Source organism: Sinocyclocheilus grahami, unplaced genomic scaffold, assembly GCF_001515645.1.
Source record: "Sinocyclocheilus grahami isolate Dianchi unplaced genomic scaffold, SAMN03320097.WGS_v1.1 scaffold1353.1, whole genome shotgun sequence".
Lineage (NCBI taxonomy): Eukaryota > Metazoa > Chordata > Actinopteri > Cypriniformes > Cyprinidae > Sinocyclocheilus > Sinocyclocheilus grahami.
In genome coordinates, this window is record NW_015506532.1 from 213198 (window position 1) to 227362 (window position 14165).

General features: G+C 41.3%; 1 protein-coding gene across 2 annotated transcripts in view; it reads right to left on the minus strand.

Annotated features, from left to right (window-relative positions):
- Positions 1-5669: 5669 nt before the first annotated feature.
- Positions 5670-14165, minus strand: part of LOC107569518 (ornithine aminotransferase, mitochondrial-like) — a 9911-nt gene continuing 1415 nt past the window's right edge. The window contains exons 3-11 of one of the 2 annotated variants that reach the window (XM_016255623.1): positions 11415-11487; positions 10548-10772; positions 10380-10475; positions 10015-10142; positions 8511-8633; positions 8079-8207; positions 7883-7996; positions 7634-7778; positions 5670-6421 (exon numbers count right to left, since the gene is read on the minus strand). In XM_016255623.1, coding sequence (XP_016111109.1) covers positions 6261-6421; positions 7634-7778; positions 7883-7996; positions 8079-8207; positions 8511-8633; positions 10015-10142; positions 10380-10475; positions 10548-10772; positions 11415-11487 — 1194 coding nt within the window. In that variant the 3' untranslated portion in view covers positions 5670-6260. Of the gene's footprint in view, positions 6422-7633; positions 7779-7882; positions 7997-8078; positions 8208-8510; positions 8634-10014; positions 10143-10379; positions 10476-10547; positions 10773-11414; positions 11669-14165 lie in introns of those variants that run through there. The other variant, XM_016255624.1, reaches the window with a different exon arrangement.

Consider the following 14165-nt stretch of genomic DNA (forward strand, 5'->3'; position numbering starts at 1 on the left):
TGACGGGGAACAGACACCATTAATTATTCAGTGAGGAGCTCATTAATTATTGATGAGCGTTAAACGCCTCTCATCACCGCTGATGGTTTATTCAGCAGCCGCAGTGAAGATGATGATGGTGATGAAGCTCTATTAACCACTCAGATGAAACAGACTCCATTCAAACTCCATGAACAAACACAGACAGAAAACATCGACCCAAGCGTCTGTGATGAAGCGTTTGATTCACACTGAACTCAGCACCATTCAGCTGAAGATTCACAGGATTCAGATTCACTCGCATTCACGGCTCGCAGTCGCACGGATTCAACAACAACACGATTACAGGCGCACAGATATCAGCCGGAGTTACTGAAGCACAGAAGAGACCAAACCAACTCTTCTGCATGCAGAGCTCGAGGATTCAGAGCATTCAAAACATGAGCTCAGACGGGTCCGGGGGTTTGTCGTGTGAAATGTGGATAATCCAGGTGTCTAAAAATAAATGCATTTACACAGGAATTCATGTGAGGCTATAAAGCAACATGAAAGATTGATGAAAATGATCAGAGCCTCTGAAGTGTGAAGATGGTAAATCATGGTAAGAAGGAGTTTCATCACAGCAGGTACAGAATCAATCAGAAAAGTGCAGTAAAAGAGAAGAGTCTGTGAATCAGTATTTAACATTTAACAAAAACATTTCCACACCGCCGCTGCTGGACTCCACAGACAGAGAAGCGACCGTCTCTGCATGTGTTATTAATGCAGCGTATGAACCGCAGACACAAACCATCAGACTGGCGTCCTCTAGAAAACACTCCACTGATCTGACATTTCCAGAACAGCGTTAGTCTCGAAATAAAAGTTGCTCTCTGAAGAACTGAAGCATTAGATGACAAACACACTGACGTAGGTCTGATTCCTACGGCTGCTCTGCGTCTGATCTAACCTTTGACCAGATTTATTAATGCACTACGACAATTTATCAAATTTAGCATAAGAATAACATTTTTGAAAAGTTATATGCTATGTCCTCTGCACAGCACACTTTAAAAAGTCGTTTTTTATTTATTTTTTATATTAATTAAAAAAATGAACAGACATGAAAAGGCAAAAACAGTGGGATTAAAAAAAAAATCACCAATCAATTAAAAGAAAATGTTATACCAAACTTTATATAAAGATGATTCTCAATTATGTTCTGAAAGATATAACAGGATGATTTGATACCATGTTGCATGTGTAAATGTGTAAACGGGTTTTCCCATTATATACACTGCATCTCATTTGCATATTAATGTGTTTTTGGGGCAACGTAAAGAAGTGTAAAGAAGTGTAATAATGGGAGTAATAACTTGGCAACGTTTTCATAAGAATATCTCATATTTCATAGGAATATTGATCTATAATTTCTTTCCCTATTGACCCCAAAATGTCTGATTAAGATGCGATTTCAAGTTTTCCTTTCTCTTTGGTGTGTTACAAGCTCTTGGTGCATAAAGAAGATCTGTAAAGTTGCAAAGACTAAAGTCTCAAATCCAAAGAGATGTTCTTTATAAAAGTTAAGAGTTAACCACGCCTTCCTAAAACGGCTCGTTCTAACACGCCCCCACATGTCTACCTCACTATGTGGGAAGATTTACTACTTGTTGCAAATAGTGGCAATTATCTGCACCTCAGTATTATAGTGCATCATAATACAGTATGCAATAATAATGTATTGAGTGTAAATTATAATTTTAATTCAAATTATTAAATGGATGCCACCTTACTGGAACAATAGAGCCCTACCCGATACTTTATATTCAACTTTTTGATTATTTCCTTAATTTTTATTGAAAACAAATGCCTTTCCGATGCGATATGAGATTTGAAAAGGGAGGAAAAAAAGTTCGGCAAAACAAAGGAGGGTTCGAACTCGGGTCGGAAGCACGCGCCTCACCAGCAACGCAACTGAAACTCCACGAGCGGCTTTATCGTGTCGGTGTCGACTAACCCAATCAGACGTTAGTGGGCGAAGTCAGTGTAAACAGCCTCTGTCAACAAGGCAGCCTATTTGCACTTAGTGTAACACACTCCGCTAAATTAATCTGTCATTTTTAAAGAGCAAGCAGAGGAGTGTTTGTGATCAAACCTGCTAACTGCTGTAAACACACAGAGAGGACGAAGATGAAGAGAAACATTCATCCACAACACCGACGAGACCCGACAAACTCACACTGAACAGAAGGAGCTAGAATAATGACCAGCCACACCTGAACTGAAGACGGAGAGAGAGAGAGAGAAACTAACAGAACAGGACTCAGAACAGACAGAAAGCACTCAAATATAAAGTCCTGGAGTCACTGAACACTGCATCACTGCTCAGGGAACAAGCGGCACGGCTGTTTGGGTTGACCATATATTCATTCAATATTTCGTGCTGATTTAAAGAATCTTCTGAACACAAATAGCGGATTGATTTCTGCTGATTTTCTGTGTTTCACATAAAGTTCAGGCGCAGAGTCAGCATCAGCTCACACACCCGAATATCAATCGATCCATCACTCACCGTCATAACCCGCAGCTGAAGAAACTTTCCTCCTCCGGGGACCACCAGCTGTGTGTGTGTGTGTGTGTGTGTGTGTGTGTGTGGAGTCATTGGTCGACTCGCAGAGGGGGCGGAGCCACAGCTCACCTGTCAATCACTACAAACTTACACATCAATAACACGAGCAGAAATCCAGGACTGATAACATTCAACAATAACCACAGCAGATGAACCATAATAAATAATTCTGTCATTTTATGTCAATAAATCTGACCTTCACACATTATTAATTACTAATCTTACCATTAACTTACAATATGCAGAATTATGAACATGACATGGACTGAACAGAAAAACTGATCATGTTGTACAACACAGAAGTGATTTATCAAACAAACACATTTTAGACTTATTATAATTACAACATGACTAAAATACCACTGACCTCAACAAGTGTCTCCTTCCTTATGAATGCTGATCAGTCTATTATATCTCTATCCTAACGATTATATCACGTTTGCGTCGTTTAATGTTGTGTTCTTTGTCATACTGAAGTAAAATCAGACATCATGTTGCTGTGCTTTGTGTTCTGATGAAGATGTTGAGCTCTCTAGATCACTTGATAGTGAACACTAGTGAGCGCTTGACCAGCTCAAGGCCTGGCATGATCCAGCAGCTGCACAGTTTCCATGGCGACAGCATCTGTCTGTCAAGCAGTTCGTCATCAGTGTGAATCTGAAGTGAATTAGCACACAATGACATTTAAGCACGTCTGCACTCATTTCTAGAATGCATGCGAGCTTCATTGTTTCTTTGTGTTTAGTGTCTGACGTTTAGAATGAGCCTCAATCACTGAAACATATTTGCACCAATTAGCCACGATTTACATCCAAACTTAATGAAGGTGGAATCAAACCCGTTGGACTCGTTCACCAGCTGTGAACATGATGAAATGCAGATTCGCCCTGAACTCAAATTATTTCAGAACACAGAGAATAAACTCTGGGTTCTGTGTGATAAAAGAGACACTGACACCAGCTGACCTTTGACCTTCAGATGACCCGCTGCACAAGCTTTCACTCCTGAACAGATGAAGCTGATCACTTTTCAAACTACTTGCGGATGTGCTGTAGTTTCATTAGTCGTATTCTGTGTGTTCGATGTAATGAAACAGAACCTCCAGTGCATCCGTCAGAAACATTTAGCTCAAATTACTTCCTCTAGTCGGTCACATGATTTCCTGTTCGGAGACAAACATCCTGTGGCTACAGCGAGTTCACATGGAACCAGCTTCATCAGAGCACATCTGATGAAAACCAGCTACTAAACGAGTGTTTCATATGGTGTCACATAAACCAGCCTGTTTTCCTTCATAAATCATAACCATCATGATGTGGACCCTGTTTGTACTGGTGTCCCACAGGGCTCAGTCCTTGGTCCCCTGCTTTTTAGCATTTATATTTATCGTCTTGGTCAGCTATTAAGATCCCTTAATCTCAGCTACCACTTCTATGCTGATGATACTAACCATCTCAAGGATGATCAGAAGAAATGGACAGCACCTGAGTTAAATATATGTGTCACAGCAAAGGGTCTGAATACTTAGGACCATGTGATATTTCAGTTTTTCTTTTTTAATAAATCTGCAAAAATGTCAACAATTCTGTGTTTTTCTGTCAATATGGGGTGCTGTGTGTACATTGATGAGGAAAAAAAATTAACTTAAATGATTTTAGCAAATGGCTGCAATATAACCAAGAGTGAAAAATTTAAGGGGGTCTGAATACTTTCCGTACCCACTGTACATTCTCAACCTGGTCAATTTGTGGATGTCCCTCATCTTTCCAACGGTATTTCTGAGATTAAGTTGTGGATGTCGAAAAGTTTTCTGTCTGAATAGCTCTAAAACTGAAGTAATGCTTCTTGGCTCTCCCCACCAACTGCGAAATGCTGCTTGTATAGATCTATCAGTTGATGGTGTTGCCCTAGAGCTACACAGTAAACTAAAAAAGCTTGGCGTTATCTTTGACGCCACCCTGTCATTCCAGCCTTTTGTACAGAACACAGTAAAGACCTCCTTTTTTCATCTTAGAAATATTGCACGTATTCGGCCTATGTTGCTGAAAAATGTATGAATTCTCAAGTGTTTACAGCGCCATCAGCTGCAGATCTCAGTGATCTTCTGGTCTCCAGATGTGGATCCGGTTCCTCCTGCAGTGAGGCATTCTGCCAGTTATTCAGAAGAAATCTGGATCAAATCTCGAAAAGGATTCCGAAATCGGATCAGCTCGTGTAATCCAGTCTGGATCTGCATCAAACCTTTGATCCAGAAAAGCTGGATTATCCTGATCCCAGAAGAACACCACATTTGTATCATGTGGTATATATATAGACATTTATATTTTGCATCTGATTTGTTTAACTGTTACACCGAACAGTTACAGTGTTACTTTTCACTGTTACAGTGAAGATGATGTTTGTTTTGTTTCTGTCTCTTCAGATAAACACATCAAAATGACCCAGTTCTGTTCTAGCTGTTGTTATTTCTGTAACTAGTAGCCTGTATTTGATATGTAGTGTCATTCGGAGCAGCTGTAATCCGGATTTATTAAGATGCCGGAGTGTGAAACTGGATAAGGTTTTTCCAACTCTAGATCAATCTTTCTGAACAACTGGATCCCGATGTGATTTAACTCACTGTCTCGCAGCACCTCGTTTGTAATTTTGTTTCAGTAAAAGACGTTCAGAAATCGGCTCTGGTTGAGATCAGACACTGCAAATTCGCTCACTAAAGTGAAAAAGGTGAGCTAAATGTACTCATCGACACGTACACGAGGACATCGAACCGGATCATTTTCATATTTTTAACCCTCTTTTGAATTAAACGGATGAACACAAAACATCTCAGGATTCATCAGATCCATTACTGATGTTTGTGCTGTTGATTTCCCTCCAAAATGATGTCACTTCCTGGAGGATGACGCTTTGGCTTGATGTTGAGGACACAGAAACCACTTTAACTCAATGATATATAATGAAAATGTGCTGCATAATAGGAATGAAGCACCAACTAAACGTTCGTCTACAAAACACCAATTCAACTTTTCTAAAACACATCAAACTCATTAAATCAGATGTTAAACAAACACAAAGCCTCTCAGCCGACTGAAGCTTTATTTAAGAACAGAAATAAAACCTCATCTGATGTGCGAGCAGACGCTCCCTTCGTTAAACGTTAATTAAACGTTCTACAACACACTCCGTTCCTAAACAGTCTCTCCTTTTGAAATGCAGTTTCAATGACCATTTCTCATTAATAATAAGCATTAATAATTATAATCATTAATAAGCGCAGCAGAATGTGGCTGTGAATAATCAGTTTGATCAATGACTGCGGTTAAAGTGCACTATTCTCTCATCACAGGGAGAAAAACGTCGTTCTAGTCAAACGTTTAAACATGTTTCAAACACTGTGACAGTGACCTTCATTCATCTTCCTCTGAAGGAAAGAAACTGTAAACGTCACAGCGTCCATGACACTTCATCAGAACTAAAACAGACCTTCATCCAGAGAGAAACTACTATTCAAGACTCTCAAGCTCAGTTGAGAATGAAAAAACCTAAACAAGCATAATTCTGAAAGCACTAAAAATCCCCATGAGTGTCGAGCAGGCTCGGTGTTGACCTGAATGACTGTAACAGCTCATGCATTACAGGTGAAAACCACTCAGATGATGATGCTTCCAGTGGCTTAGAAGGACAGGATGGTGCTGCTGATGATGTCCACACACTCTCTGACCTCATCCTCCTTTATAATGAGGGGCGGGGCTAGTCTGATGATGTCACCGTGAGTGGGTTTGGCCAACAGACCGTTGTCACGGAGACGAAGACACACCCTCCAGGCGTCATAGTCTGTGTGACATCAGAGGATTAGAAACGGATTAGCTCTCACACACACACACACACACACACACACACACATCAGATCATTCACCTGCACAAAAACACGGATCTCCACTATTAACATACAATGATCTGTTCAAACTGCCATGGTTGACTGAATCTCTTGAGGATCCGTGTGAACGCTGCTATCAGGATGTTAGGACGTTTTTAACTAAAATACATAGAGTCCATAATCCATAATAACTCTTCCTCCAGTGAACAAGTGTTCTGGTGTGAATCAGGAGAGAAATCTGCACAGATCAAGCAGCGTTTAAACAGCTCTAAACACATGTGAGAGACAACAGCAGATGCACTTTTTCACTGGAGGAAGCTCTATGGTATTAAAGGTCTTAATGCTGGATTAGTTTCAGCTTGTGTCTTCTCCAGATGTTAACTGATGGACTGGAGTGCTGTGGATTATTGTGATGTTTTTATCAGCTGTTTGGACTCTCATTCTGACGGCACCCATTCACTGCAGAGCATCCATTGCTGAGACACTGATGCAGTGCTACATTTCTCCAAACCTGATGAAGAAACACACTCATCCTGATCTCGGATGAACTGAAAGTGAGGATATTTTCATGAACTCCTGTTTAAGCTGAACTATTGCTTTAATGCACAGCAGTATGACCGCATAATGGCCAGAAGAAATCAGTCAAAAGAACGGAAAACCTGCCGATAGCCACAATAAAATACTTCTGAAAATATTTCTCTCATTCTTGTGTAACTGTGTATTTTAAAATATGTTTTACTTGAAAGCATATACTTGTCATTAACTGTCAAAAGAAACACTGTCAGGTTACAGCAGCTGAAACACCTGCTTTGCTAAAAAAATACACACATTTTCAGAAAAGCTCGATGTTGTAAGTAAGAGTGAAAATGCTTGCTGAAGCCTGATCTTCTGACTATGTTTTTAACCCAAACACAGAGCTGAACTCGCCCACGTTCCTCAGATCATCCGTGCTCCACCTTCAGCTCAATGATCACGCCGTTTAACCGGACGAGCGACTCTAGATGTTCACCTACCCAGAATTCATTCTGCATGTATCAGCCTTAATTACACTTAACCCTTTCACATCAAGGGTGAAGCCGTGAAGATGAACCAGAAGCTTCACTGATGTGGATCTGAAGCTGTAGACTGGTTTGAACGGACGGTGGTTTTGTGGCAGTTCTGGTTCTGACCTTTGGTCTCTTTGATGATGATGGCGTTCAGGAGGCCTTTCCCGCGGACGCCGCTCACGATCTCCAGCGGAAGCTTGCTGAGCTCAGCGCGCAGAATCTGACCCATCAGATCCGCATTCTGAGCCAGACTCTCCTCCTCCAGAACCTGAGGAGATCCGGACCGTGAGCAGTGTTCACACTCTCACACTCTCTCTCACACACACACACACTCTCTCTCTCACACACACACACACACACACACACACACACCTCCAGAGCAGCGATGGCAACGCGGCAGGCCAGAGGGTTTCCTCCATACGTGGATCCGTGTTCTCCAGGTTTGATGGTCAGCATCACCTCATCATCACACAGAACAGCAGAGACCTGAGACACACACAGATCATCAGCGAACGCACGTGTGTGTGTTCTTCATAATCAATCAACAGTGTGTGTGTGTGAGACTCACAGGATACACTCCTCCTGACAGCGCTTTACCCAGAATCACCAGATCCGGCCTCACCGCCTCGTGGTCCACAGCCAGACGCCGCCCAGTGCGGGCCAGACCGGTCTGCACCTCATCAGCAATGAACAGAACCTGCAGCACACACACACACACACATATTCAAACGGGTTCAAACACAAACACACAGTCAGTGTTCGTCAGATTAACACACACGAGAACAAACGGCTGGTGTGTGTGTGTGTGTGTTTTTGTGACAAATGAGGACACAAATGTGTATAATGACAAGGGTATGACAGGTATTACAAGGAGAAGGTGACTTATGAGGACATTACCCCATGTCCCCACTTTTTAAAAAACTCTGAGTTTTTTCGAGAAAGTAAAAATGCACAAAGTTTCTTGTAAGGCGTATGTTTAGGTCTGTGTGCGTGTACTCGCATTGTATTTGGTACAAAGCTCCCGGACTTTCGTGAGGTAACCAGGATCAGGAACAACCACACCTGCTTCACCCTGGATGGGTTCCACCATGAATGCTGCCACGTTTGGATCCTGCAGTGCTTTCTGCACGACGCGCACACACACACACACACACACACACACAAATGATCAGGGGAAACTAGTTGAGCTGGTTAAGTTACAGGTTAAAAATAACACTGCAGGTTTGCTGTGCTTGTTTGTAGGACTGCACAATCTGTCCAAATATATTGTGATTATATATCAATATGACTATAAAATATTAATAGTGTTATTAATATTAACCATAACAACAATGTTTATTATTACATTATAATTATATTTTAATGTAGAACTACTGTACTAACAATGATCATTGATGACTTGATTATATTTATGATTATTTCTATTACTAAATAAATTAAGAAACACTATTACTATTGCAATATTTCAATTATTTTATTTTACGTTACAACAGTAAAATTACAGTGCTAATATTTAGTCTTAATTTCCTCTAAGGCTGGTGAAAGTTCGGTTACAGAAACTCAATCTGCAGCCGGAGCTCATGAGGATGATTCACTGTGAAAACAGATCTGATCTGCTGGAGAGTCCATGAACACAGTACCTCTAGTGCAGTGACGTCATTATACGGCACCAGCTCAAAGCCGGGCATGAACGGACCGAAACCCTCGTAGCTGCTGGGGTCCGTCGAGCTGGAAACGGCAGCCATCGTGCGACCCCAGAAATTCCCGGCTGCGGGAGACGAGCAGAAATACAGACGCTCAACATCATCTCGCATTAGAGAAAAACACTGCCAGCGCGCTTTAAGCCGACATGCATGCGTGCAACATCACAAATATATGAACCTGTAAGGCATTTCAGTCACAGGAGACTTATGCTGTTTATCCTTCAAGAAAAATTAATCAATGATCTCAAAATATTACAAACACAAATATTGTCTCATCATTCCTGACTGAGATGCTGACTTACCTGCAAACACGATCTTAGCCTCATTTTTCGGGACGCCCTTTACAGTGTACGCCCACTTACGAGCCAGTTTACAGGCCGTCTCTCCGCCCTCCACACCTTCAACACAAGAGCAGGATTAGAGCCACGCCTTGCATTCATCCATCACCGCTCTGGTTCTCACATAGTGTTATTAATATTAACCATAACAACAATGTTTATTATTACATTATAATTATATTTTAATGTAGAACTACTGTACTAACAATGATCATTGATGACTTGATTATATTTATGATTATTTCTATTACTAAATAAATTAAGAAACACTATTACTATTGCAATATTTCAATTATTTTATTTTACGTTACAACAGTAAAATTACAGTGCTAATATTTAGTCTTAATTTCCTCTAAGGCTGGTGAAAGTTCGGTTACAGAAACTCAATCTGCAGCCGGAGCTCATGAGGATGATTCACTGTGAAAACAGATCTGATCTGCTGGAGAGTCCATGAACACAGTACCTCTAGTGCAGTGACGTCATTATACGGCACCAGCTCAAAGCCGGGCATGAACGGACCGAAACCCTCGTAGCTGCTGGGGTCCGTCGAGCTGGAAACGGCAGCCATCGTGCGACCCCAGAAATTCCCGGCTGCGGGAGACGAGCAGAAATACAGACGCTCAACATCATCTCGCATTAGAGAAAAACACTGCCAGCGCGCTTTAAGCCGACATGCATGCGTGCAACATCACAAATATATGAACCTGTAAGGCATTTCAGTCACAGGAGACTTATGCTGTTTATCCTTCAAGAAAAATTAATCAATGATCTCAAAATATTACAAACACAAATATTGTCTCATCATTCCTGACTGAGATGCTGACTTACCTGCAAACACGATCTTAGCCTCATTTTTCGGGACGCCCTTTACAGTGTACGCCCACTTACGAGCCAGTTTACAGGCCGTCTCTCCGCCCTCCACACCTTCAACACAAGAGCAGGATTAGAGCCACGCCTTGCATTCATCCATCACCGCTCTGGTTCTCACAGCTGTACCTGTGTTCATGGGCAGCACTTTATCGTATCCGAACAGGCCGGTGATGTACTGCTCGTAGACACCCAGCACGTCGTTGTAGAAGGCTCTGGAGGTGAGCGTCAGCCGCGAGGCCTGCGCCGTCAGTGCCGCGATGATCTTCGGGTGGCAGTGACCCTGGTTAACAGCGCTGTACGCGCTCAAGAAGTCAAAGTACCTGCGGCCCTCCACATCCCACACGTGAACCCCTGCAACACGCCGCAGAAACACTGACTCACACAAACACACTCCACTACAGCATTACAGTGGTACGACGTTATGGCGCAACAGTGTTACGGCGGTACAGTGTTACGACATTACAGTGTTACAGCTGTTCAAAATAGACAAAGCAATAGCAAACTACTGGAGATACAGAACATGCTGCGAATGTGAGGCAGAGATGCAGGCAGCTTCAACAACATTTTTATTGCGTATAACTTCTAAATGATGGTGGTAACGGTGACTTTTTATCTCACAAGTCTCTTTTTCTTGCAGAAGCGCGAGATGTACACTCAGAATTCTTAAAAACAAAAAAAAAGTTTTGTGAGAAATTGTGAGAAAAAAGTCAGAATTACGAGATATAAACTCTGAAATCTGACTTTATATCCCATAATTCTGACTCTTTTCTAGTAATTCTGACTTCTCAGAAATGAGTACATCTCACAATTCTGATATTTCTCTGAAGTCAGAATCGTGAGAAAAAGTCAGCTTTGTGAGACATAAACTTGCAATTATGAGTTTATAACTTGCAACTGCGAGACAAACTCATAAGTTTAAACTCATCAGTACGAGTACAGTATGAGCTGGACTGTGGATGAGGAACACTCCCAGAATGCTGTGCGCAGGCCTACCCTCTCCTCGCTCCAGAGCCACGGGCAGCGGGTGGTAGTTATGAGCGCCGTATCGATCCTCGCGAGTGTAAACCTCCTCTGACGTCAGCGCACGCTCCGCAGGTTCGGCTCTGGATGCCGCCGAGGAGGATGTGCGTGTCCCAGAATGCACTGCACGGCTCAGGGCGGGCATCACGCCTCTCATCAGACTCTTCATGCTGCTCATGACTGTTCACACTGAGACACAATCATTCAGTCACACGCTTCACTCGCATCTTTCGTTCAAATACTCAGAATATTTTTCACAGAAATTTTTCCTTTTTTTTTTGTTGCATGACTGGACCTTAATATAGGTTTATAGTGGCTTATTTTGCTGTCAGGAGGACATCGAGTATAAAAACATTGTAATGTCAAATATAAATTCACTACAAAAATGGTGGTAATAGATCAATTTATAAACAATTTTAGTTAATTTAAGTAATTTTTAAAGTTAAATTTAAAATGTAATCACGTAATAATAATAAAAACTGCCTTTTTTGGCAAGTTGTGTGATAATCCTTAAAAAATGATTTAATAAAATGTATTATTATTGTTATTATAACTTAAGAACTGTGCAATACATTTCTGTCATAATTTGTTCAAGTTAGACCGACATTGTATTACTAGATGAATAAATATAACTGTAGGATTTCATAAAAGAAACAGAAACATTTACAAAATGAAATCACTTTCTTGATTCATGTTTCTGATGTTTTATGAATAATTCATCAGTGACGTCACTCTATTAGTTATCAGCGATGTTCATAAGGACCATCTAATTTAATTCCTTATGAGGAAAATCAAGACCTGCCCTATTTATGCACTTTTAATATTCTGTTTCCAATATTACAGAAGTAAAATGATTGTGAATCAGCAATGGTGAAAAATGTATTTTTCTTGACGATGGCTGTATAACTGCATAACTATATAAGAATAAATATATAAAGCTGTATATAAGAACCACACAAGTGACATTAAACAAGGGTGTTTCCTCATAAACATCCCATAATGATCAGAACGGGACGATCCGCAGTCGTTTTCAGTTGAAACTCAGTCTGACAAAGAGTTTATTTGGAAAACATCAGTGACATTAAAGAGAGGAAAATCAAATCTTCATATTTCATATACAGTGGGGCAAAAAGTATTTAGTCAGCCACCAATTGTGCAAGTTCTCCCACTTAAAAAGATGAGAGAGGCCTGTAATTTTCATCATAGGTATACCTCAACTATGAGAGACAAAATGAGAAAAAAAATCCAGAAAATCACATTGTAGGATTTTTAAAGAATTAATTGGTAAATTCCTCGGTAAAATAAGTATTTGGTCACCTACAAACAAGCAAGATTTCTGGCCCTCACAGACCTGTAACTTCTTCTTTAAGAGCCTCCTCTGTCCTCCACTCGTTACCTGTATTAATGGCATCTGTTTGAACTCGTTATAAGTATAAAAGACACCTGTCCACAACCTCAAACAGTCACACTCCAAACTCCACCAAGGCCAAGACCAAAGAGCTGTCAAAGGACACCAGAAACAAAATTGTAGACCTGCACCAGGCTGGGAAGACTGAATCTGCAATAGGTAAGCAGCTTGGTGTGAAGAAATCAACTGTGGGAGCAATTATTAGAAAATGGAAGACACACAAGACCACTGATAATCTCCCTCGATATGGGGCTCCACGCAAGATCTCACCCCATGGGGTCAAAATGATCACAAGAACTGTGAGCAAAAATCCCAGAACCACACGGGGGGACCTAGTGAATGACCTGCAGAGAGCTGGGACCAAAGTAACAAAGGCTACCATCAGTAACACACTGCACCGCCAGGGACTCAAATCCTGCAGTGACAGACGTGTCCCCCTGCTTAAGCCAGTACATGTCCAGGCCCGTCTAAAGTTTGCTAGAGAGCATTTGGATGATCCAGAAGAGGATTGGGAGAATGTCATATGGTCAGATGAAACCAAAATAGAACTTTTTGGTAAAAACTCAACTTGTCGTGTTTGGAGGAGAAAGAATGCTGAGTTACATCCAAAGAACACCATACCTACTGTGAAGCATGGGGGTGGAAACATCATGCTTTGGGGCTGTTTCTCTGCAAAGGGACCAGGACGACTGATCCGTGTAAACGAAAGAATGAATGGGGCCATGTATCGTGAGATTTTGAGTGAAAACCTCCTTCCATCAGCAAGGGCATTGAAGATGAAACATGGCTGGGTCTTTCAGCATGACAATGATCACAATGGGATTTTCTGGATTTTTTTTCTCATTTTGTCTCTCATAGTTGAGGTATACCTATGATGAAAATTACAGGCCTCTCTCATCTTTTTAAGTGGGAGAACTTGCACAATTGGTGGCTGACTAAATACTTTTTTGCCCCACTGTAAATGCATGCAAGCTCTCTTTGAACCGCTCTAGGTTTTAACGTCTGGTTTGAGGCACAAAACTCTGGCGTGTTTTAGGAGTTTGAGCTTCAACATTAATCTGAAATAAAATGTAATTTGAAATTATATAGCAGCCCTATTAAAATATGAAATGATAATAATATGAAACCTCCTGTAACACAGATGAAGTGAGCTGTGCTGGAGTCAGTGGAGACGGACACGTGGCTCTGGATCATCAGTGCATGAAAGAAACTGATGAACAGACAGAAACCAGCAGTTTCTCATTCAGACGCTCACAACGAGCCGCGATCAGCAGTCTGAGCTCAACCGGTCTCACTCATCATGATCCTGATCCTGA